At 43.3% G+C, this 24,596-nt stretch overlaps 3 protein-coding genes across 4 annotated transcripts; 1 reads left to right on the forward strand and 2 right to left on the reverse strand.

The window, feature by feature from the left end:
• Positions 1-1,674: 1,674 nt before the first annotated feature.
• gpr37l1b (G protein-coupled receptor 37 like 1b) lies at positions 1,675-7,243 on the forward strand. The gene is made up of 4 exons (XM_044038427.1): positions 1,675-2,855; positions 4,104-4,412; positions 5,322-5,696; positions 6,376-7,243. Exons 1-4 carry the CDS (start codon positions 2,160-2,162, stop codon positions 6,547-6,549), a joined length of 1,554 nt encoding a protein of 517 aa, XP_043894362.1. The 5' UTR covers positions 1,675-2,159; the 3' UTR covers positions 6,550-7,243.
• A 3,280-nt stretch (positions 7,244-10,523) lies between these two features.
• LOC122777312 (ADP-ribosylation factor-like protein 8A) lies at positions 10,524-15,776 on the reverse strand. Its single transcript, XM_044038472.1, has 7 exons — positions 15,323-15,776; positions 14,784-14,864; positions 14,560-14,633; positions 14,091-14,184; positions 13,833-13,900; positions 13,208-13,278; positions 10,524-12,025 (listed from the first exon to the last, which is right to left on the reverse strand). The coding sequence occupies exons 1-7, from the start codon at positions 15,443-15,445 to the stop codon at positions 11,973-11,975; spliced, it is 564 nt and encodes a 187-aa protein (XP_043894407.1). The 5' UTR covers positions 15,446-15,776; the 3' UTR covers positions 10,524-11,972.
• Positions 15,777-16,379: 603 nt separating this feature from the next.
• Positions 16,380-22,906, reverse strand: LOC122777288 (tyrosine-protein phosphatase non-receptor type 7-like). Of its 2 annotated transcripts, XM_044038435.1 has the most exons (12): positions 22,873-22,906; positions 20,625-20,734; positions 20,385-20,556; positions 19,835-20,015; positions 19,247-19,331; positions 19,060-19,139; positions 18,325-18,462; positions 18,063-18,227; positions 17,693-17,886; positions 17,437-17,550; positions 17,263-17,347; positions 16,380-16,519 (listed from the first exon to the last, which is right to left on the reverse strand). In XM_044038435.1, exons 3-12 carry the CDS (start codon positions 20,489-20,491, stop codon positions 16,442-16,444), a joined length of 1,227 nt encoding a protein of 408 aa, XP_043894370.1. In that variant the 5' UTR covers positions 20,492-20,556; positions 20,625-20,734; positions 22,873-22,906; the 3' UTR covers positions 16,380-16,441. The 2 variants fall into 2 exon arrangements, with proteins under 2 accessions (XP_043894370.1, XP_043894371.1); XM_044038436.1 differs by lacking the exon at positions 22,873-22,906 and having other exon boundaries at positions 20,625-20,929.
• Positions 22,907-24,596: the final 1,690 nt, after the last annotated feature.

Consider the following 24,596-nt stretch of genomic DNA (forward strand, 5'->3'; position numbering starts at 1 on the left):
ATTAACCCATTCAATGTCCACTCCATTAATGTGTATGTTAATACTAGTCTCACGGCCTTTTTTCCCATACAGCATATATTTAGTTTTCTCTAAATTTAGTGATAGTTTATTTATATTAAACCACACATGCAGCTTGGCCATTTTATTATTGACTGTTCCCACTAGTTGGTTTAAGTCTTCCCCCGAACAGAAAATATTAGTGTCATCTACGAATAGTATTAGTTTCAGAATATTGGATACCTTGCATATGTCATTAATGTATATTATAAACAGTTTTGGATGTGTTATCACCCATTTTAACGTATTGAGATCTGTTGTGAAGATAGCTCTTGACCCATTCCAGTACTATGCCTCTAATACCATATCTCTCTAGTTTAGCTATCAAGATATCATGGTTGATGGTCAGTCAGTCAGTCATCATCTAACCGCTTTATCCTCCACCAGAGGGTCGCGGGGGGTGCTGTGCCAATCTCAGCTACATCGGGCGATAGGCGGGGTACACCCTGGACAGTTCGCCAGTCCATCGCAGGGCCACACACAACTAGAGACAAACAACCGTTCACTCTCACACTCACTCCTACGGTCAATTTAGAGTGTCCAATTTACCTAATCCCCACATTGCATGTTTTTGGACTGTGGGAGGAAGCCGGAGAACCCGGAGAGAACCCACGCACACATGGGGAGAACATGCAAACTCCATGCAGAAAGGCCCTTGTTCCAACCGGGGCTCGAACCCGGGTCTTCTCACTGCAAGGCGAGAGTGCTAACCACTACACCACCGTGTGGCCTCATGGTTGATGGTGTCAAATGCTTTTTTTAGGTCTATGAATATTCCTATTGAATGTAATTTCTGGTCAGTAGCATCAGTAATGGTTTCCACAGACTCAGTTAAAGCTAGCGCCGTAGAGTGGTTTCTTCTGAATCCATATTGTATAGCAGATTGTGTTTGTTAATGAAGTTGTCTAGCCTATCGATAAATAGTTTCTCCAGATTTTTTGACAGTTGGGGTAGTATTGAGACTGGTCTGTAATTAGTAAATTTGTGTATGTCACCTTTCTTGAACAATGGCACTACTTCCGCCACTTTCATTTTGGTGGGAAATGTCCCAGTTTGAAATGACAGGTTGCAGATGTATGCTAGAGGTGAAACGATTCCATCTATTATTTTCTTGATTAGCTTCATGTCGAGGTCATCAACATCCGTGGATATAGAGATTAATCGCGAGTTAACTCTGGAAAAAATGCGATTAATCGCGATTAAAAAGGTTTGGCAGCCCTAATTAATATATAAATATATAAACTCTTTAGAGACTCACTTAGTCAATGTAACACAAGTACAAACCAGTGTCTCATCTACGATGGATGGATGGATAGATAGAAAGATAGATAGATAGACAGACAGACAGACAGACAGATAGATAGATAAGGGAATAAATCATAATGATGAGTGTCCTCACAACTAGAGAAATACATGAATGTGTGTGCATGACGAGAGAGAGAGAGAGAGAGAGAGAGAGAGAGAGAGAGAGAGAGAGCACAGAAAGTGAACATGAATGATTGAGCAGACAAATGTGTGAGTCTCTGTGTTTGTGCCAAGCTTGTTTGTATGTGTGTGTGTGTGTGTCCTCACAAAGCCTCCATACAGCAGAGAGAGAGAGAGAGAGAGAGAGAGAGAGTCTCGTTCCCAGAGCACAGACCCTCAGAGCTCCAGGACGCCCAGAGTCTCTGCTGTTCACTGCCCACAAACAGCAGCTCTGAGTGGGACACTTCAGCCTGACACCTGCCCCTCCTCCTCCTCCAGCACCACACACCTGAGAGGGTTACTGATGGACAGAGACAACGGAGACAACAAGAGCTTTCCAGAGAAAAGGTTTGGAACGCCAGGAGTTTAAAAGAGAAGAGAAGAGAAGAGAAGAGAAGAGAAGAGAAGAGAAGAGAAGACCAGACCAGACCAGACCAGACCTCCCCTGGACATTAAAAATCTGGACAAAAATCAGGAATCTTCGACAAATGTTTGACTTCCTTTTTTTTTTGCATTTCAGATTAGCTCCTTGCTCTCGTGTTTTTGGAACATTTTTGGGAATTTTAATCTGACGTTTTGTCTTGGAGAAAGAACAGCTGACACACCTGGTTTGAATTTAAACATTAAAACCCTGCATCATGTCTCCGCCTGTTGTCCTGTGGACGTGTGTCCTCCTGCCGCTGCTGTGTACACAAGCCAAGAGCGTCACGAAACTCAACAGTCGGGGAAACGCCATCGACAAGCCCTCGCCTCCTCTTTGGAGCGGGCGGGTCAAAGTTCAGGACCACACCCACACCTCTGACCAGAGTCTCCTCACCGAGCTTCTGGACTTGGACGGGGAGCAGCGCCACCGTCTGGCACGCGGCACCGATGAGGATGAGCAACAATCCACGTTTGGACAGTCGTTTGAGAATGACTTTGTGACGACGCCGCAGGTCACTGTGCTCAACAACGCAACAAGTGTAGCAGCAGCAGGGGGCGACGGCGGTGACGTCAACGACGACCGTCTCCATGGAAACACTTCCATCTCTACCAACGACGTTGCGGGATTCTTCAACCCGTTTTACCCTGTGGTGGAGAGTTCGTACGTAGCGTATGCCGTGGTCGTTGTGGCGGGGCTGTTGCTGGCAGTGGGCGTGGTCGGGAACATGGTGGTGATGTGTGTCGTATGGAACAACTACTACATGAGGTCGGCCTGGAACTACCTGCTGGCCAGCATGGCATTCTGGGACTTCCTGGTTCTGGTGCTCTGCCTCCCTGTGGTTGTCCTGAACCACCTCACCCACAGGAGGATCCTGGGTGACGTCACCTGCCGCATGGTGCCTTATATGGAGGTGGGTGGAGCTTGTGTTGAGGTGGGAGGGAAAAAAACTGCTCCTTTTACACTTTGGTCGTTTTCACACTTGGTGCGATTGGGGCGAACGGCGTATGTTTTGTTTGTGTTTACCCACAATGCCCTGTGTTGTAGTCCACTTCCTGCATTTGGTTCACGAAAACCAACACCTAAGTTTTTAGGCAGACCAGAGTTCTCTTCTTTGATGCTCAGCAGAGTTCGGTTGCGTGTTCACACCCCAGACGAACTGGACGAGCAAACGAACGAGGGTTGGATGAAGCTTGTATGACTGCAGCCTCCAGACCAGAGGGTGGCGCTTCTGATTTTCCGGTATTTCTGTCACGTATCTGTGAACAGAGCAAGTTTTCTATCGTAGCGATGTTGTGGGAAAACTCACAGTGCCACACACAGGCCTGGCATAGGTACTACAGCTTCTGGAGTCCATCTAATGGCATTTCTTGAAACCACAACAACAACAAAAACAGATGGGATGTCGAGATTTTTGTTTTGAGGCGAGTCGTTTGTTTAGCAACTGAAAATCTGTTTCTCTGTTGGCAGCCATTTTGTTTTAACTGAGAGTCTCAGACTGGTTGTCAGCAGCAGGGGGCGCTCACAGCACAACACAAAAAAAAAGCACTGAACTCAGATGACTGATCAGCTGTTTCTCTTTCTAAAGAATCTAAAAATGTATTTATTTTATTTTCACTCTTTCATATCTTTGTCTTAAAGCCCTTTTTTTGTTTTGGGTCGTGACCTTTTACTGCTTCTTCTTATTGTCATCACCAGGGTTGCAAAATTCTGGAAATTTTCATAAGAAACTTTCCATGGGAACTAACGTGAATAAACTCTAAATGTGTCAATCATAATCTTTGGCTAAAACAATGAAATACAGTGGAATATCAATGTTATTCCATAGCACACACACACAGGACTGTTGAGGCCACGCCCCCTACATGCACTGTCACTGACACAATCCCAGCTCACTCACGTCTACTTTCAGTGTCCAATTGACCTCATCCCAGACAACCCGGAGAAAAACCACACCCGGGGGAGAGCATGCAGAACGACCCTTCCTCTAACCCGGGTCAACAAACCCGAGTCACACACACAAGCACATCCTGGCTACAAGAGACGATTCAGTCGTAGCGTGATCTGTTCAGTTCAGTGAATGTTTCCAGTTTGAGACAAGAAGTCGCAGATTTTCTCACTGACATCACGTTCTTCTTCTTCTTCTTCTTTGTCTGTGCAGGTCGTGTCTCTGGGTATCACCACCTTCACTCTCTGCGCTCTGGGCATCGCCCGTTTCCACGCCGCCACCTCTTCGTCGCAGCTGAAGGCTCGGCGCGTGGAGCGCTGCCGCTCGGTGCTCCTGAAGCTGCTGCTGGTGTGGTCGTGTGCTCTGCTGCTCTCCAGCCCCGAGATCTTCCTGTGGCAGCACGGCCAGGCGGTGTCGCCCTCCAGTGGCCGGCTGATTGATTCCTGCACCGTCAACCTCTCCTCTCCGCTGACCCTCTACTTGCCCGACTCCCTCCACTCCCTGCTGCTCAGGTACCACCAGGTGAGTCATTTCAGTTCTACACCAGCAGGGGGCGCAACGATCTTCACCACTTGTTTTCCACGACGTTAAAAGTATTTTTACGTGAAGCTAATGTTGCGAAAACTAGAGCAGCTACAGCTATGGTAGCTTTTAGCAACTACTGAAGATGCAAAACAGCTCTGGACATCATGTGACTCATGTTTGTTTACTCTGCCATGTTGGCAGGAAAGTTCACAGAAAAAGATGTCACCAGTTCATGGTCACTTTAAATCCACAGAGATGTAGCAAATTTATCACAGAACCAAAAACCTCTTCCTTACACTGCTGCCTTTCAACTCAAGAGAACACTTACCCAATCGCAATAAAAGTAGAGAAAAATGAACTGGATATTTAAGTTAATTAGCGATGGAGACTGTATACAAAACTGTGAATGTCATTGTTGCACTTGTTATTTTTCCATGATAAATGGTACAAATCGCAACGCGTTGGCTTTTTGCAGCTTGAACTAATTTAAGGTCTCTGGGATCAGCGGGTATCTCGTCTGGCCAGCAGGTCGCCAGTCAAGTTTTATTGAGTCAGAGTGAGCAACTGATACAGTGAAATGTTGCGATATTTTGCAAGTATCAATTGTGTTTAAAGGATAACATTTTTAAACTGTGTTCCCGTCCACTAGATGGTGCAAGTGCTCACTGTTACTAAAGCTGTTGTGTGGGTATATCGCAATATAAGATTTCAGAGATCATGATATCACGATATTCCCTCACGATCTGCTCGCAGTGACAGATATTTCACGAAATTTCAGAATAAAAGTGTTGACATGGAAAATCAAAATTTAGCAAAATGAATGTATTGGTGGTCAACGCAGAAATCGTGATTGCAGGTACAGGTCCTTTGAGAATCCCTGACGACATTGTAACCCATTTGTTTCAGGGTCGTATGTGGTGGTGCTTCGGCTGCTATTTCTGTCTGCCCGTGCTCTTCACCCTCCTCTGCCAAATGGCCACTCGCAACGTCAACAGTGACTACAGCTCCGCCAAGAAGCAGCAGCGTGACCACGATGACTGCACGTCCAATCAGAAGCGCCAGGAGCACCAGGCCGTGGAGCGGCAGCGGAACTGCACGCTGCTGGCATTAGCCGTGGTGTATGGCGTCTGCGCGCTTCCTGAACACGTGTGCAACATCGCGCTGGCCTACACGCACATCGTCCTCTCAGAAGACATGGCCGCCATGTTGGCTCTGTTACATCACTTCCTGTTGTTCTTCAAGGCAGCAGTGACACCGGTTCTGCTGCTCTGTCTCTGTAAGGTAGGTGGGGTCAGCGGTCAGGGGTCAGTGGGTGACGCTAACCAAGTGTTCAAGTTCATATTCGCTAAACAAAATTATTTGTATAAAAACAGATTTTATAGTCACCTAACTAAAGTCTTGTGTAATATAATCTGTCAGATTAAGTCTACGATATCTTTAAGAACGCGTTGACGTCTTTATCACACTGTGAGACAGACTTTTCCAACAGGAAACTGAAGTTTGTAAACCACTCACTCTCCCACACCAAACCCCATAGAGAAAATCAGTGATTTTAACACAGCACACAGGAGTTGTTGAGCCACTGCTGCCTCCATCCCTAAGTTCAAATGTCTTATTTTGTCACTGGAATTTAAAATCCTCTATTCGGGTTTACTTCAGTGACACAAAGTGACCACAAGAGGCAGCAGAGGACCAGCAGCTCCTGTGACCCCGCAGCTAAAATCACTGATTTTCTCTATGAGGTTTGGTGTGGGAGAGTGAGTGGTTTACAAACTTAACTTTACTGTTGGAAAAGTCTGTCTCACAGTGAGACGTGAACGCGTGACATAGATGATCGTCTTCACCGACTGCGTGAAGGTTTGAGGAAACTCGATGTGTGACGACATTCCCAGATCTGACTTACAAACTCTGTCACTTCCTGTCAGACTCTAACGTCTCTTCCTGCGTCTCTGTGTGTCAGACTCTGGGTCAGGCCTTCATGGACTGCTGCTGCTGCTGCTGTCAGGAGTGTCAGCCTGACGCCGCTCACGGCTCGCCGGGCTCCGCCCACATCAAACTGAAGGAGGCAGACGAGACGTCCATCTTATTCGACAAGGCTAAAGACACGTCGGCCATCTTGTCCATCTCCAGCTAGAGCTATGGGGGGGGGGCTCCTCCACGATGAGTCCATCATTTCCTGCTGCATAAATCAATCATCTCATCGTCTTTAATTTTCATTAACTGGCTAGTGTCTTGGCTCCTCCTCCATCTTTCTCTCTCTTCAATGATCACATTTCTTCATCTTGTCCATTTGTTTGATTTTCTTCTGTGGACACAGAGTCAACCCTGCAGCTTCCTGTCTGTGCAGGAAGTGAGATTAGAGAGGCTGTGTCTCCTCAGATTCCTGCTCTGACGACAGAAAACGACGATTCTGGGTGTTTGTGCTTTGTGTCAAGACGCAGACGGACTTTAATTTACCATAAACTTGATGAAGATGACGAAGTTCATATTGATGATGAAGACAAAAATCAGACAAAAGTCCAGGTTATGTGAAGTGTGATTGTGTGAGGCACCAACTGTGCTGTGAGCGCCCCCTGTTGCTGACCGCCAGCCTGAGACACAAGCAAAAACAGATTTAAACAACTCTACGAAAGACTCGGCTCATAAAACCGAATGTCTACGATCTCTACGTCACACATTCACGTCTCTATCTCTCACTCTCCCACACCAAACCTCATCGAGAAAATCATTAATTTAAGCTGGCATCGGGGATGCAGGAGCTGCTGGTCCTCTGCTGCCTCGTGTGGTCACTTTGTGTCACTGCGGTCAATCTGAACAAAGTACTTCGAATGCCAAATTAACAAAATCAGACATTTGAAGTTAGTGATGGAGGCAGCAGAGGATCAACAGCTCCTTTGTGTGTGATGTAAAAATCACTAAAGTGAGTGGTTTACAAACGTCACAGTGAGATAAAGACGTGAACGTGTTTTTAAAGAAATCTTAACATAGACTTACACGTGGATTTTATGAGCTGAATCTTTTGTTAAGTGGTTTAAATCTGGTTTGAAGTCACTGAATTGTTCTGCTGTGAGGAGAAAGAAACACATTGGGAACGCTCACAGTACAGTACCATCGACAAGTGGTTCCCAAAGCCTGGGTTGGGGCCCGCAGGTGGGTCATGGGAGATTTTTTTTGGGGTCCCCAAAACAGATTTAGAGAATGTTCAAACCTTTTGGTTCAGATTTATGTTTATATGTTTTAAATAACACGCAGCAAACAATGTTTTAATGAATTCACCAAACATCTCTTGAAGATCTGATTTATGTTTGACGGAAAGTGCGCCCTCATATTTAAAGTTTGGGAAACACTGACTTATATAATCACCCTTTACTGTCCCTTTAAAAGTTTTTCTTCTTCTTCTCTGTGGGAGTGAGGACGGGAATCAAACTCTCTCTGTACAGGAAGTGAAAGTTTGTAGGAGGAAGTTGTGTATTCATTTGTGTTTAGCTGATAGGAGGAGCGTGAACGTAGCTCACTGTAACGTTAGACGTTTGACTAATGACGCATTTGTACGACGATCTGTGATTTACGTGATCTCCCGTCGTCTTGGAGACGACGCACAGGGGCGACAGCGAGGGAGTAAAAATGTGGATTCTTTGAACGAAGGCGGACTGAAGATGTGCACGAGGTCGTGTTTATCATTTTTCATTTCACTTTTTAAAAAATAGGATTTGACTTGAATTTTTTTTTTTGAATAAATTTTAGTTTGAAATAACGTTCAGTGTCAGCGAAGTTTGTACGACGTGTTTGGAAAAGTCGCAGGAACCAGAAGTCATTTTCAGTGGTGAATCAGCGACGAAGGTTCAATTCCAGGCTCTGTTCGTCTACATGTGTCCTCGAGGTTGATGAGTACCCTCTGCTGGTGCGACTACATTAGTACACATAGAAATTTGATTTTGAATTCATCGGCCAAACAAAAAATGCTTTTCTAACGTGGTCATGTGACTGAGGAGGACTTTCCATCAGATCTGCTGCTCTGCATATCAATGACTTCACCACTGTCCCGTCGCCGTGGGATACCAGCCCATATTCATGTGTCACAGGGAACTCACACACACACACACACACAGTGTTGTGTTAATTTAGAAAAACTCAAACTCTCTTCTCATCAACAAGAGTCTCTTTCCACCAGAGTCTCGGGCCTGGTCACCCCTGGCAACCATTGAGGGGGATTTACTGGGTTTAAAAGGCTGAAGGGAAAAAAAAAAGCAGAGACGGACAAAAGAGCGAGCGAGAGAGAGAGACAGACAGAGAGAGAGGGAGAGACAGACAGAGAGACAGAGAGAGAGACGGAGAGAGAGATTAATGTGGAGTTGGAGGAACAGAGTGTTTCACTAATGTTGTTCTCATTAGCAGTGATGAGAGTTCACTGCTGTGAAACAAACGAGTGAACAGAACCACCTCTGTTCACTAATGAAGACACACACACACACACAGGACTGGACGGATACCAATTATATAACAGGAAGGTCACAGGTTCGAGTCCCACATCCATTTATATGAGCTGTCCACTTCATGATAACATTAGTGAATTACTCTCGTCATCGATTCATCTGCAGATTATTATTATTGAGACGTTTGGTTCATGAAAAGTCAGAACATATTGATCAGTTTTGTCTAAAGTTTTGTCAAAACTGGTTTTTAATGAGCAAAGAAAGTGAAAAATCACACAAACACTTATATTAATGTTAGTCATGGATTATTCATCGACAAAGAAGACAAAGTTTTTATCTGTGATGGGAACACATGTTATCACGTAACGCTGTCGCCATGGCGACTCCGAGGTTGCTGGACAGTTTTAGACTCGACTTTCTCAGCTGCTCCAAGTGAACGCACAAAAGAGGAAGAAGGAATAAAGACGAGTGAACACAGGAAAGACGGCGTGATCGCACTGATGAAGAGCTGCGTGATTGTGAGTGTGTGTGTGTGTATGTGTGAGAGTCAACCTCACTCTCCATCAGGAGTCCTTCTTTATCGTCATGACAACAGAAACCCCAACTCTTTTCCCACAGAACACCATTACACTCTGTGTGTGTGTAACATTCAGGTCAGAGAGAGCGAGAGAGCGAGACAGACAGCGAGAGAGAGAGAGAGAGAGAGAGAGAGGGAAAGCAAGAGAGAGAGAGACAGACACACACACACACTATTTTGGACAAAAAGTCAGAAGTATAATGAAAATATATATGACTTTAAATGTCCAACAAATGTGAGGCTGAATATACAGAGCCATATTAAATAAATGTACTATACTAGGCAGACTGTATTTTTTGGGCCCCCCTCCATCGATGTTATTTATGAATTGAAATCTGAAACTTACCAAAGTTACTAATAAAAGTGAATTCACATTTTACATAGCGTAGTCTTTGGTTACGAGTTGGTTCTTTGTATGCCAAAATAAGTCATGTGTCGTATATTAAATAGTATATCAGACTATTTTTTGATTTTTATTACCGTATTTATACGTTACTACAAGGCTCTATTAAATGATCCTTATCTTATCCATTGCGAGTGTCATTGTTAAGGCAGTAGTACCAGTAAATCACCAATAGGTGTCCGCATTGCTATGTAAACAGAGCAAATAAGATAAATGTTGTAAGCTATTGCATTTTGCAGAAAATCTTAATTAAATGTGTTGATTAAATTGAATAGTTTAATAATAGTATAGTAGTCAACGATACAAAGACCAATAAAATTTGCAGCAATAGAAACTGTGCTGTCGTGGTAAAGAGGTTTATTTTCATGGACAAGCATCACCCCCGGGCCCTAAAGGCCTAGTTTGCCTTTGCGTTAATCCGGCTCTGTACATATATATACATATACTGTATATATATATATATATATATACACACTTATATATATATATACATATATATAAACACACATATATTTATGTATATATACATATACAAGTCATACCTAAATTCAACAATATGTGTAAAGTTTTAATCATCTGTGTTTTAATAAAAAATGTCTGCTGCCACCTAGTGGCTCATGTGTTCATGTGTTCATGTGTGGTTTGAGTGGTGAGAACAGAAGTCAGTTAAAAACACATGAACGGGTGAAAATGTGTTGATTTTTAAATAAAAACTTTTTAATATGCGGGTTTTGACCAATGACATTTCTGCGTTTAATACCACATGACGATGTAAACACTGCAGCCTGATCATGTGACGGCTCTGGTCCAATCACTGACTCATGTCCCAGCGTCATCACATCAACAAACGACATTAAAAAACAATAATAACAATAATAATAATAATATAAAACAAATAAAAGGCTTCTTACAGAGACTTCAGTCCTCCTGTAGTTGAAAGTACCACTTCATTAAATCTGGTTATTAACATTATTTTCATCATTAATATTTTACAAAAACAAAATCAACAGTGCAATAAAAAGATCAGAGTCCCTCACTCAGGACAGAGAGAGAGAGAGAGAGAGATAATAAAGAACAGGAAGGACAGCAGGACAGAAAGAGGACAAGCAGTTTACAACAGATGAGGGAGGAGGTGGAGCTTCTCAGGATTATGCAGGTGAAAAGATGGACGGAAGTAAAACAGGAATAAAAAAGGAAGTGATGAAATTTCAGATTAAAGGTTCATGGGGAAAAAAAATCTAAGGGAAGAATATCAACAAAACAGCCTCCAGCTAACTGGGCTAACAGCCTCCAGCTAACTGAGCTAACAGCTAACTGGGCCCACAGCCTCCAGCTAACTTAACCAACAGCCTCAGCTAAAATAGCTGGAAGCTAAATGAGCTAACACCTCATTTAGCAAGAGCCGATTAGCTTAATTGGCTAGTGCCTAACAGCCTCCAGCTAACCAGGGTAACAGGCTCTTCTAACAAAGCAAACAGACTCCAGCTAACTTTGCTAACATTGCTCCACCTCACAATGCTAAATCGCTCCAGCTAACAGGCTAACCAGGCTAACTTTTGCCCATTAAAGTAAAAAACAAAAACATTTGTGGCAGTTTACGGTTATGAAGGCAATAAAACTGTTATTTAGTTTCATTGTAAAATAGATACACTGATACCAACTTCCTGTTTTCAGAATAAAACGACACAAATCTGCTCAGGAGAGACTTAAGTTTAAAAATGGTGAGATTTATTTTTCTGACCCGATCAACTTTAATACTGTTAATAATAACGGTCTTCACATTTACTTCATAAAAACAATCAGAGTCAGATGATTGACCAGCAGAGGGCGCTCATCATCGCTGCTGCGCCGATCTCTCGTAGAAAAATTTAGCCTGCCATTAAAAAAACATCAGGAAAACGTAGACGTTACGTTAAACAGTTGCGATGTTTTCATTCTCTCTAGAAACAAAACCTCAGTGGTATCAGTGCATCTGTGGAGGGCAGAGTCATAATGAGGGGGGAGGGGTTTAAATGAGGGGAAAGAGAGGGGTTAATAAGTTTGAGGTCATGTGACATGTGTTGGGGGTGAAGTTGATCAAAGAGCGAGGATGTGTTAAGTTTGGTGGGGGTGTGGCCAGTTCGGTTTGGGGCGTGTCTCTGCTCTCAGGAACTCCTCTTAGTCCTGGAGTGTTGGATCAACCACTGGAGGGTGATGTCTGCAGGGAGAGGCACAGACAGGAAGCGTGTGTAAGTATGTGTGTGTGTGTGTGTGTGTGTGTGTGTGTGTGAGGGAGACAAACGTCAAAATAAAAGTATTTAAATTTATGTCCAACAAATTTACACATTTTTAAACGACTCTCAGATTAAAACGGCTCTCAGATGAAAACGGCTCAGTTTTTTCAGTACGTTTGAGTTGAACGGCCACAGATGTCCATGTGTCTGCTGCCATCTAGTGGTTCATGCTTTCAGTTTTTTTTGTGCCTTCAAAAAAGGTTGGTTTGTTGTTGAGTGATGAAAAAGTGTGAATTAAACACATTAATGATGAAAGTGTGAATCAAACACATTAATGATGAAAGTGTTAAACATACGATGATGAAAAATGTGAATTAAATACATTAAATACACAACGTTTCTGGTGCGCACGAGAAAGTATCTTGTGCACACCAGAAACGCTTAGTTGTTGTTTTTTTTTCGATGTCCCTTTAGGGGCTCCATAGTTTTAATATCATACAGTTTTAATTACAAAAACTGCTCCATTTACTTTAAATTTTAGTTGTACAAACATGAACGGCTGAAAATGTGGATTTTTTGAGTGAGTCTCACGTGACCGATGACATGTGGGCGCGTGTCATATCACATGGACGCCTGTCCTGAGGACAATGTGGACACACGTATGTCCCTCAAACCTCTGACTTTCAGAGACCTGGTTTTCTTGGCCACACAAACAAACACTGACTTGTAAAGCAGACGATTCATGATGATTCACTTTGGGTGAAAGTGAATCATCAGAATCATTAGTTGAGATGAGTTGACAAAATGGTGCAGTCCTTCAGTCACTGAAGTAAAATACCAGTGAACGTGGTGACGATGGTGCCATCCGTAAATTCACCAGACTCCTTTGCTACATGTTGCAGATTTTTTCAGGATTTTTAACTCTTTTTCACTTTGACCTACAGTTGGACATTGTTTCTTTGACACGTGACTCTTCAGTGGCGACTCTCTGACCAATCAGAGGTCGGCAGTCTGACGACGTCACATTTTATTACCAGCTGAACCTCATCAAAACAGGAAGTTAAAAAAACAGTGGGGACCAGGTTCTATCACTGATGGGATTTGGTTAAGTGAATATTTTCACATCTTTGTGGTGATGCTGAGACGTGTGTGTGTGTCTGTGTTACCGATGTTGTCTTTCTCCTTGCAGGAGATGGAGTAGCAGCAGATCTCTCTGTCCTGGATCGCCGACAGGTTCCTGATGAAACAGACAAAAGAACAAAAACACGTGTTTTATGTTGTGACAGTAGCTTCATTCCAGAGGTGTCACAATCCCTTTAGACTCGTCTAGTTTAGTCTCGGCGGATCATTTCCTGATGACCTATTTCATGGACTTAACCCTCGTATGAGCATCATGAGGATTGATTTAGATTTCATGGCTGTACAATTGTCAGAAAATGTCTTTTCTGCTCCTTTTTTCCAAGAATACTTTCAATTTCCATATCTGGCAGTGAGTCAACTGTTTAGGGATCACAGAGGCTGACTGAGGTTCTACTGTAATGACAAGAATATGAGGGCAATTAAAGCTCTTTTTCTCTGCTTTCCGGTATCCATCCATCTTCTGCCACTGTATCCTCCACATGAGGGTCACACGGGGGTGCTGCGATAATCTCGGCTGATCACGCATGTCAGCGATGACAGGACGGTGACAGAAGCATATCCAGCATCATAACACTGGATATGATGGCACAGAAGAGCAGAGAGAAAATGTATGAAAATGGAAAAATATGTAGCCGAAGAGCATGAACTTACATCCTTTCTATGAGTTCCTTCTCATCCAGAGCTCCTGGCAGGTCCCTCTTATTACCCAGAACCAGAACCTAAACACACACACACACACACACATTACATAAATCAGGTTTAATTAGGATAATTTGGTCCATTCAGGTTTGTATTTTTGTTGGACTTTGTTCTGATCTCAGTGATTCTGATCAGTCTCTTTAAAGACTCATGTTAGTCAGATTCTGGTCTGGTTCGTCTGTGGTGATCTGGTTATAACGTGGTTCTTACAGGAATTCCCTGCAGCTGAGGTTTGTCCAGCAGGTTGTGGAGTTCGTTCTTAGAGGCTTCGATTTTCTCTGGATCGGCCGCGTCCACCATGTAACTGAAACCAGGAGAAGACATAAAAAAAATTTTTTTAACTTCACTCTGTAGAGTTTTAGAGAGAGAGAGGGGAAAAAAAACAGATCGCTTCTCTTTTCATTTTTAATTTGCTCACAGTTTAAAATGGATACTTCATGTTTTTAAAATGTGGCTGTGTAGTTTTTGTCACAGTGTGTTCAACTATTTTAACCTCTACACCCAGCTAATAAAATCTACATCAGTTTAAGTAACGTCTTTACTCGCTGTGAGACAGACTTTCCAAAAGGAAACTGAAGTTTGTATTGAATTTTCTCTATGGACTTTGGTGTGGGAAAGTGAGTGATTTACAAACTCAGTTTCAGTCGCAGTAATCTCAGTTTAGGAAACAAACACTTACACGATAGCGCTGACTCCTCGGCAGTAACGCTCCCACATGCTCCTGAAGCGAGGCTGACCACCAATGTCCCACAACTACACACACACGCACAGAGAATAATATGTTTACTGTCAGAGCAAACTTCAGTTCAAACAGAAATTAAAGAGGAAACAGGAAAAGGTTAGAGGCCCCAGTCATTCATTATATTTATTACTTTTATCAGACAACAGAACTGAACGGCCAACCTTGATGGTGACGTTGCCTTTGGTGATTTTCCTCATGTTGAATCCAACTGTGGGAATCATGTCTTCACTGAACTGTCCGGACTGAAACACACACACACAGTTCCTTTTAATAAAAAAAGTTGTGTCCATGACATTGATATCTACGAACATAGCGGAAAATCAGACATTTTTAAACTGAACAGTTTTAGAGAAATTACAAATTAAAAGTCCTATAGTTGCACTAATCTCAACTTTGAGATGTAAGAAAAACTAAAATTTCCTTACGTTTTGAAAAATATTGATAAAACTGTGTTCAGGACATTGATATTTAATAGTATACAAAATGTCCCACATTTGCACGGTTTAGTCGAGTTAAAGCCTCCGTGTTCAGAACGTGCTACAGAGCAAACACCGAGTGTAAAAATCACTGTCGCGTCTGTGATGAAGACGGTGTCTCTGTGACCTCATCATCCTCATCACTGCAGGGTAACAATGGACGGAGCCCAGATGAAAAAGCTGTCGTTAGCACATCTGTTAGCGGCTCCGTGAGCGCATCTTACCGCTATCACGTTGACGAAGGTGGTCTTCCCGGAGTACTGCAGTCCCACCAGCGTCAGCTCCATCTCCTCCTTCCAGAACAGAGCTTTGAACCAGTCCAGTAGTTTGTTGATGAGCGCTATCATCTTTATATCGTTTCGCGGCTGATGCTGATGCCAAAGCTAAGGCTAGCTGCTGCTGCTGCTACTGATGCGGCGGCTAGGTGGCTATGCTAGCTAGCTAGCTGGCTAACGCCCCGGCGTTTCTGTTGTTTTTTTCGTTATTTCCGAACGTTGACAGTCACAGACAGAGTCAGTGACGGTAACGGAGCACCGAATAGCACCGACTGACTGTGACGGAACCTACGAGCAGCTCGAAAGTGTCGGTGTTTTCCGGCGTTAATGTCCGCTCTGTGTTTTCAGCAATGTTCATTTAGCTACGCCTTTTTTGATCGTTAAAGCGTCAAGACGACGCACAGGATGACGTGCGGCGCATCCGGTGCAACCCTTCAAAATAAAATCCGACTGAAACTCCCATCAAAGCAAATAATAAAGATTCTGCATAATCAATTATGTATTGTGTGAGTGTGTCTGTGTGTGTGTGAATAATAATTCGAAATAATACGTTATACGCAATTTATGTTTGTTCTGCGGATAATTTGTTTTTAATGGTCGTATTGTTTTGTCGGGCCGGAAGTCACCCTGCTTCCTGTTTGGGTGGGTGGGGTTGATGCGTGAAACTGAAGAGATGCAGAAACAAGAGGAGACACAAACGTCGATTTGTCTAAACTATGCCCCCTAGCGTACACACACACGTCACATTAACATGTTTTTAATTTGGAGAACTATATATTTATAATCTGTGTCGACACTCAGCTTTACATATACACATAGAAAAACACCTATTTTTTTTATATTTTTATATATTTTTATTTGTTCTCATTTTAACACTGATTAAAAGTGAGGTGAGATTTTTAAGAAATACTTGGTTGTTTTTGGGTTCAAACATCTGAGTTCAGTTTCAGTCCAAGAAGAACACAATGTTCTGGTTCAGGTTATCTGGAACTAATACAACCAGAACTGCTGATAGACTCATTTATTTTGTTTCAGGTTCTGTTGGTTCTGAGGTTCTGTTGGGTTTCTTCAGCTGTGTATGTGTAGGTTCTGTGTGTTGTCCAGCTGAAGGTTCTGTAACTGTGTGCTGAGCTGCTGGTTCTGCTCCTGAAGAGAAAACAGGCATATGTCAGACTCTAATTAACAATTCTATGATGTTATGTTCACGTCTTTATCTCACTGATAGACAGTTTGCAAACCACTCACTCCCACACCAAAGTCCATAGAGAAAATCAGTGATTTTAGCTCGCAGGGACACAGGAGCTGCTGGTCTACTGCTGCCTCCTGTGGTCACTTTGTGTCACTGAGGTAACACAGAAGAGAATTAACACAAAATAAGACATTTAAACTTAGTGAGGGAGGCAGCAGTGGATCAACAACTCCTGTGTGTGTGATGTTAAAATCACTGATTTTCTCTATGGACTTTGGTGTGGGAGAGTACTCACTCTCCCACTTTCAAACCTTAATTTCCTGATTCTAGGCAAAGAGGGCAATGTCAGCTTTATACAAACTATCAAAGTTAAGTTAAGTCAAGTTAATTTAGGTCAACTTAAGTTAAGTCAAGTCAAGTCAACTTAAGTTAAGTCAAATTAAGGTCATGTTAATTTAAGTTAGGGTTAAGTCAAGTCAAGTCAAGCCAACTTAAGTTAAGTCAAGTCACTTAAGGGGTCATGATAATTTAAGTTAGGGTTCAGTCAAGTCAAGTTAAGTTAAGTAAAGTTAAGTTAAGTAAAGTTAAGTTAAGTCAACTTAAGTTAAGGTTAAGTCAAGTTAACCTAAGTCAAGTTAAGGTTAAGTACACTCTACTCAAGATGGGTTAAGTTAAGTAAATTTAAGATTAAGTGAAGTACCTGCTGGTGTTGTAGCTGAGAGCTGAACTGGGCCAGAGTCGAGTACAAGAACTGGTACTGTTCTGTGGTCTGGATCATACCACCTCTGCACGGGGGAGGACAGGGGTGAAACCAGGTGTGATACAGGTGTGATACAGGTGTGATACATGTGATAGGGGGCGACGTCTGTCTCACCTGTCCAGTCGAAGCTGACACACTGCCTCTAGAATGTCCACCTGAGCTGTTTCTCTGAGCTGCTCAACACAAATACTGCTGGCTATAAAACAACCTGTCCTACCTATACCTGCACTGAGGAGAGGAAGCAAGGGGGGAAACAAGGAGAGCAAACAAGGAGGCAAGACGAGGGGAGGAGGGAAGGAGGGGAGAAGGTGAATTGCTCAACAATAAAGTAAATTTTTCAATGAATATTTCAGTGTTTGATCATCACAACCTGCAGTGGACGATGATTGGTCCAGGGCCGGGGGTGGGGCCTGCGGTTGGCTGAGGGGCGGGCAGTAGGAGGGACTTCCTGTACGACTCCACCTCCTCCACCAACCTCAGCAGAGGAGCAGTGCATTGTGGAATGTGGTGGTCGGGCCAAGAGGTGAACCAGTAATGTCTGATAGGACGACGCTCGGAACACAGCTACACACACACACACACACACACACGCACGCACACACGCACGCACAGACTTAGTATTTTTAGTAGCACTTTTTTAACAAACATAAACATAAGGCGATGAGTCGCCCCCTAGTGGCTGAACATGTTGTGTTTGTGAATTAAATTGAATGCGGATGATGATGATGTAATGTCTGAACCTGGATCTCCATGTCAGTGATGGTGAAGCAATCTTTCTCTTGACTGTCTCTCACTCTGAGGAGGAACCTCCCGAACTGCCTCGTCTCTCCCTCCTCATCTTCTTGCCTCCTTTCCTCGTCCCTCACCTTCATCCTTCTCAGCTGTGGCCAGTACACCTCACACTTCTGCAACAACAAACACCAAGCGTTTCCTCTGTGACCTCCTGACCCCCGCCGTGGGAGCACGGTCCAGGCAAGGTCAAAGGAGGTGGAGTCTGCTCACCTCATTGTTCTCCTTCAGTCTGGTAACCATGACGATGACACTGCTCCTCTCCTGCCACACCATGTCCCAGAAGTCGCCCACAGTGTGCACCATCGGCCCCTGGGTGGCGATGTAGGCGTGCGGTGTTCCTTTGTAACCCTGAGAGAGAGGGAGAGAGAGCAGGTGAGAGAGAGCGTGAGAAAGAGAGAGAGAGAGAACTTAACTTGACAGTTAACAAAAAAGCTGACTGTGCCCCCTTTGCCTAGAAAACACACACACGGCTGCAGAGTGACAGGAGTGCGTGGGTCGGGGTGAGAAGGGAAGAGATAGGAACGTGTCACTTCCTCCCTCACTTCCTGTGGTTTTCCTGGTTGTCAGACTCCCGCACTGACAAACTGACAGCTCAACACAAACACACACAAGCACACAAACACACACACACACAAATACGTATGTCACAATCTCGTTGTCGTCAGTTGTTGTTCCGTTAATCTTCAGCTCACAGCTGTTTCTGATGCGACCGCCTCTGTTAAACATTACAGTAAACGTTTATTCATATTCACTTGTAAACATGATTCAGTGTAAGTGTTCAGACGACCTGAACTCATGTGTTTTCCTCTGGCGTTCCACAGGGATCTGTACTCGATCCCTTCTCTTGTGTTTTTAAAACTTAACTTCTGGGAAAGTAAGACAAATGTCACCACAGCAGGGCAGAGCTAAAGAGGGACACGCCCCCAATATGAAATAAGTTCTGACCCTGATGTAGTTGGCATTGATGTAGCGGTCTGGCCCCGCCTCCTCATCCAGGCTCCTCAGAATCACGCGACTCTCAGGATCTAAAGGGTTAATATAAAAACAACAACAACAAAGAGCAGTGATAAACGGGGGTGGAGACAGTAATTGTGTCTCTGCTGAGGACAGGTGAGACAGGTGAGACACTGACTGGGCAGAATGGTCTTATATCTGTCCTTCATCATGTGTCCAGGGACATCGAGCTCTTCAGCGCTCACAAAGTTGGGTGGGATCTTCTGCAGAGGAGACGGGGATACGACACACGTTAAAACAAACACGCCTCATCTCACGATGTTTAGTATTATACAATTACTGTAATGTACTATGACTGCAGCTAATGCTAAATGTAGCCTAAAACCATGCTGTTACTGTCTGTACAGATAGCATAAGCCTTAGCAGGGCTAGCCCTGAAGAAGTCGCCAAACTCTGACATTTACTTCTTCTTCTATGTGGTGTAGCAAATTTGCTTACGTTTACTAGCCTTAATGTCGCTAACGCTGCTAATGCTAGCTTGCTAATGTTGCTGTTTTGCTAGTGTAAGCAAATTTGCTAATGAAAATGCAATTGCTGCTTATACATCTCTAATGTTGGCAGTTAGAAGTTGCTAGCAACGATCATCAACAAAGACAAACAAAGAAAGAATAAACAGCAGAAGCTAATGATGTTGGTTAGCTTCTGGTTAGCCTCTGCTGAGAGCTCGTGTTTTGGTTTGAAAACATCACAGATATCCATGTTTTACCTGATACTCGTCGTTGAGCGTGTGCGTGTTGGTGGCGGCGTGCTGCAGCAGTGTGTGTGTGAGCGGTCTGGACGAGGTGTGGAGCAGCTGAAGCCACACCTCCTTTGGGGTGGAGACAGAGCACACAGGCTCCACCCCCAGACTGCTCACATCCAAGAGCAGGGACAGGTTAGAGCCACGTCTATAAGAAATAACCACACACACTCTCTTTATAAAAACAAACAAACATGTGATTCAGACATTTTTGAAAAACATAAAAAACACACATCTGTAAACCACTCACTCTCCCACACCAAAGCCCATAGAGAAAATCAGTTATTTTCACATCACACTTACAGGAGTTGTTGGTCCACTGCTGCATCCTTCACTAAATTCAAATGTCTTATTTTGTCACTTGGGCATTTAAAACCCTACATTTGGATTTGCTTAAGTGACACAATGTGACCACACAAGGCAGCAGAGGACCAGCAGCTCCTGTGTCCAAGCCAGCTAAAATCACTCATTTTCTCTATGGACTTTGGTGTGGGACACACAAACACAAACACTTCACCTCTCCTGCAGGCGGACTGAGGCTTTGCGAGGGGGCGTGGTCATTGGTGGGGGCGTGGTCGGCTCCTCCACAGGTAGTGAGGCTGAGTGCACTGCTGTCGTACTCATGGTGGGTGTGTGTGTGCGTGTGTGTGTGTGAGTTGCTCTCAGGTTTTCATCACATCACGTTCATTCTGTCGACATGAGACACAAATGTTACCATGGTTACTCGGTCACTGATGGTGTCCCGCAGGGTTCATACCTTGGCACTGATGGACATCTGTCTGAAGTTTACAATTGTCCGTCCCTTGCGTTGTTTCTTCTTAGCTGGTTTTGGTTTAAGGTGACACTTCCTGTCTGAGTCTGTCAGTTCTGTAAAAACACACACACACACACACACACGCACACACATATCTGAATGAAGTGTGTGTGTGTGTGTTCCTACAGCAGTTTCATTCTGAAACGTTTCAGTGTGACTCCATCGGAAAGAAAGTTTCCTCATATCAGGAAATCAGAGCACACACACCCACATCGACCAACACACACATCGACCAACACACACATACACGCACACACATCGACCAACACACACACAGACACACAACACACACACAGACACACTGACAACACACACACATATACACACACCCACATGACCAACACACACACTAACCAACACACACATACACACACACATCGACCAACACACACACAGACACACACACATCACCAAGACACACACTGACCAACACACACACACACACACACACACACGCACACACATGACTTGAGGGACATTGCATTGACATTTCTTGGAGACTTACTAACCTAACCACAATTACTACTGGCCTAATCCTAATCCTAACCCTAACCTAACCTTAAAACATATCTTCACCTTAAAATGTAGTAATTTACGTTATGGACTTGCTTTTGTCCCCACACAAGTCCCCATAATGTGACACAGGTTTAGGTCCCCACAACATTAGTAATACCTGGACAAACTAACACACACACACACTGACCAACACCGCACACACACACACACACACACCGCACACACACACACACTGACCAACACACGCACACACACACACACACACACATTGACCAACACACACACAGACACACCTGGCATTAGTGGCCAAAAGAGATGTGAACCAGAAGTAAACCACTTCCTTTTAACGTGTTTTTCAAAATAAGCCACTGACTTTGTCTTCTGGGCCACACGGTGTTGTAGTGGTTAGCACTCTCGCCTTGCAGCGAGAAGACCCGGGTTCGAGCCCCGGTTGGAACAAGGGCCTTTCTGCATGGAGTTTGCATGTTCTCCCCGTGTGTGCGTGGGTTCTCTCCGGGTTCTCCGGCTTCCTCCCACAGTCCAAAAACATGCAATGTGGGGATTAGGTGAATTGGACACTCTAAATTGACCGTAGGAGTGAGTGTGAGAGTGAATGGTTGTTTGTCTCTAGTTGTGTGTGGCCCTGCGATGGACTGGCGAACTGTCCAGGGTGTACCCCGCCTATCGCCCGATGTAGCTGAGATTGGCACAGCACCCCCCGCGACCCTCTGGTGGAGGATAAAGCGGTTAGATGATGACTGACTGACTGACTTTGTCTTCTTAAGACTTCTTCTATCAAACTTTAGTCATAGCGTTCACTCATCATTCTGTCAAATAAAATAATGTATATTAAAGACTGTTGTTATATTGACGATATATTTGACAGAATTTCAAAATAAAAGTGTTTGTTTTGATATGGAGTAACACAATGACACACACACAGACCAGTCATAAATATATTGATCAGTGTTTATCAGTGATTGTTTTTTTCAGAAAGGCGATCGTTTCTGCTCCTGACAGAGAAGAGACAAGAAGAAACAAGTGTGTGTGAGTGTTGTCCAGGTATTACTAATGTTGTGGGGACCTAAACCTGATTACACAGTCACATGATGGGGACTTGTCTTCCTTGTGGGGTCCCCATAACGTATATGACAACATTTCAAGGTGAAGATATGTTTTAAGGTTAGGTTGAGTGTTAGGGTTAGGGTTAGGATTAGGCCAGTAGTAATTGTGGTTAAGGTTAGAGTAAGTCTCCAGGAAATGAATGTAATTCAATGCAATGTCCCCTCAAGTCATGAATGTCCAACATGTGTGTGTGTGAGACAGAGAGAGAGAGAGAAGTGAAGGATGGCAGGTGAGGTGGAGGAAAGAAAAAGAAGAGAACACATGATGAGACATGTCCTGTTGTTTTAACCGTTATTACTCTGAGAGAGAATGAAAAGATAGACAGATGAGGAAAGAGTGAAAGATGCTCCAGGCGTTGATTATTAAGGCACACACACACACACACACACACACACACACACACGCACACACACACAATAATATAATATTCTTAAATAAAACAGCAGTAAAAGTATTTTACATTACATTATTTCATAAAAACTGTGGAAGAAAAAAGTGATAAAAACTTCTGTCTGTGTGTGTGTGTGTGTGTGTGTGTGTGTGTGTGCACCTGTCCCTCTCCTTTGTCCCGTCTCCTCCTCCTGTCTTCTTTCAGGTCCTCGTCTCTTTTGTCTCTTCTTCCTTCTCTCTCTCTCTCTCCCTTGCTCTGTCTTTACTTCTACCTTCACTGCCACTTCCTTTTCTGTACCCGCCCACTCTCTCATTATCACACACACACACACACACACACACACTGGTGGAGCCTGTGGCGTGCAGTCTAAAGGGGGGACCATAACCTTGGATGAGGGGAATAGAAAGTGTGTGTGTGTGTGTGTGTTCTCTCGTCAGGACCTGTAGTCCTCATGGAGACATGAAACCTGGTCCTAATGAGGCAGAACCTCAGCCTTTCTGAGAACCTGGTTAATGTTTAGAACTAAAAACCACACTGATTTTTGTGGTTAAGGTTAGTGAGTAAATGAAGCGTCCCGATAAGAACAGCTGCACAAACCTGTGTGTGTGTTGTGTGTGTGTGTCAGATGACCAGCAGCAGGATTTGATTCCACCAGGATGGAGAGTCAGTGATGAAGCTAACCTGCTAGCGTTATTCACCGTCACCATAGAAATAAAAGTGAACAGAGAGGATTCTTCATCATCATCATCATGAAATCATCCGCTGATAGTTGTTGTTTATGTCAATGTTGTACTTTATTTTGTTATTTATATTTACTTTTCCTCGTTACTACCAAATAAAAGAGTTTGCATTATGGTCTGTATTTATATAGAGCTTTTCTAGCCTTGATGAACTGCTTTACATTACAGTTTTCATCCATTCACACATTCACATGCTGCAACATGGACTTAAGTGTCTTGCTTCCAGTTGAAAATACAACTCACTCACTCATTCATTCACCTACAATCTCACACTCACTCACTCATCTACACTCTCACTCACTCACACGCTCACTCACTTCATTCATCGTCTACATAGACGTCATTTGTCTACATACACAGTCATTTATCGTCTACATACAGTCATTTGTCACACATCATCGTCTACATACACAGTCATTCCATCATCTACATACAGTCATTTATCGTCTACATATACAGTCATACATACGTCAGTCATTTATTCATCATATCATATCGTCTACAGTCAGTCATTACTCATCTACATATGATTTATCATCTACATACACAGTCATCTACATATACAGTCATTTATCGTCTACATATTTATCCGCATATACAGTCATTTGTCTACATACACAGTCATTTATCGTCATACTATCATTTATCCTCGACATACACAGTCATTTATCGTCTCGCATATACAGTAATTCTCGTCTACATATACACAGTCATTTATCATCTCACTCTAAATACAGTCTACAAATACAGTAATTTATATCGTATACAGTCATTTAAGCGCTACATATACGCATTTATCTGCATATACAGTCATTTATCATCTACATACACAGTCATTTATCGTTAATACAGTCTACATATACAGTCATTTGTCTACATACACAGTCATTTATCGTCTACATATACAGTCATTTATCGTCTGCATATACAGTCATTTATCGTCACATACACATTTATTGTCTACTACACATTACATACACAGTCATTTATTGTCTACATACACAGTCATTTATCATCTACATATACAGTCATTTATCATCTACATATACAGTCATTTATCGTCTACATATACAGTCATTTATCGTCTACAAATACAGTCATTTATCGTCTACATACACAGTCATTTATTTGTTTTCAGTTTTC

Source organism: Solea senegalensis, linkage group LG11 (assembly GCF_019176455.1).
Source record: "Solea senegalensis isolate Sse05_10M linkage group LG11, IFAPA_SoseM_1, whole genome shotgun sequence".
Lineage (NCBI taxonomy): Eukaryota > Metazoa > Chordata > Actinopteri > Pleuronectiformes > Soleidae > Solea > Solea senegalensis.

Coding starts and splice junctions, on each gene's coding strand:
- gpr37l1b (XM_044038427.1), top strand. CDS start 2,160: ATGTCTCCGCCTGTTGTCCTGTGGACGTGTGTCCTCCTGCCGCTGCTG. Junction 2,856..4,103: donor GCATGGTGCCTTATATGGAG/GTGGGTGGAGCT, acceptor TTGTCTGTGCAG/GTCGTGTCTCTGGGTATCAC. Junction 5,697..6,375: donor TGCTGCTCTGTCTCTGTAAG/GTAGGTGGGGTC, acceptor TCTGTGTGTCAG/ACTCTGGGTCAGGCCTTCAT.
- LOC122777312 (XM_044038472.1), bottom strand. CDS start 15,445: ATGATAGCGCTCATCAACAAACTACTGGACTGGTTCAAAGCTCTGTTC. Junction 14,865..15,322: donor CCTTCGTCAACGTGATAGCG/GTAAGATGCGCT, acceptor TGTGTGTTTCAG/TCCGGACAGTTCAGTGAAGA. Junction 13,901..14,090: donor CTCAGCTGCAGGGAATTCCT/GTAAGAACCACG, acceptor GTGTGTGTTTAG/GTTCTGGTTCTGGGTAATAA.
- LOC122777288 (XM_044038435.1), bottom strand. CDS start 20,491: ATGAGTACGACAGCAGTGCACTCAGCCTCACTACCTGTGGAGGAGCCG. Junction 20,016..20,384: donor TCAGTCCGCCTGCAGGAGAG/GTGAAGTGTTTG, acceptor TATTTCTTATAG/ACGTGGCTCTAACCTGTCCC. Junction 17,551..17,692: donor CCAATCATCGTCCACTGCAG/GTTGTGATGATC, acceptor TCCTCTCCTCAG/TGCAGGTATAGGTAGGACAG.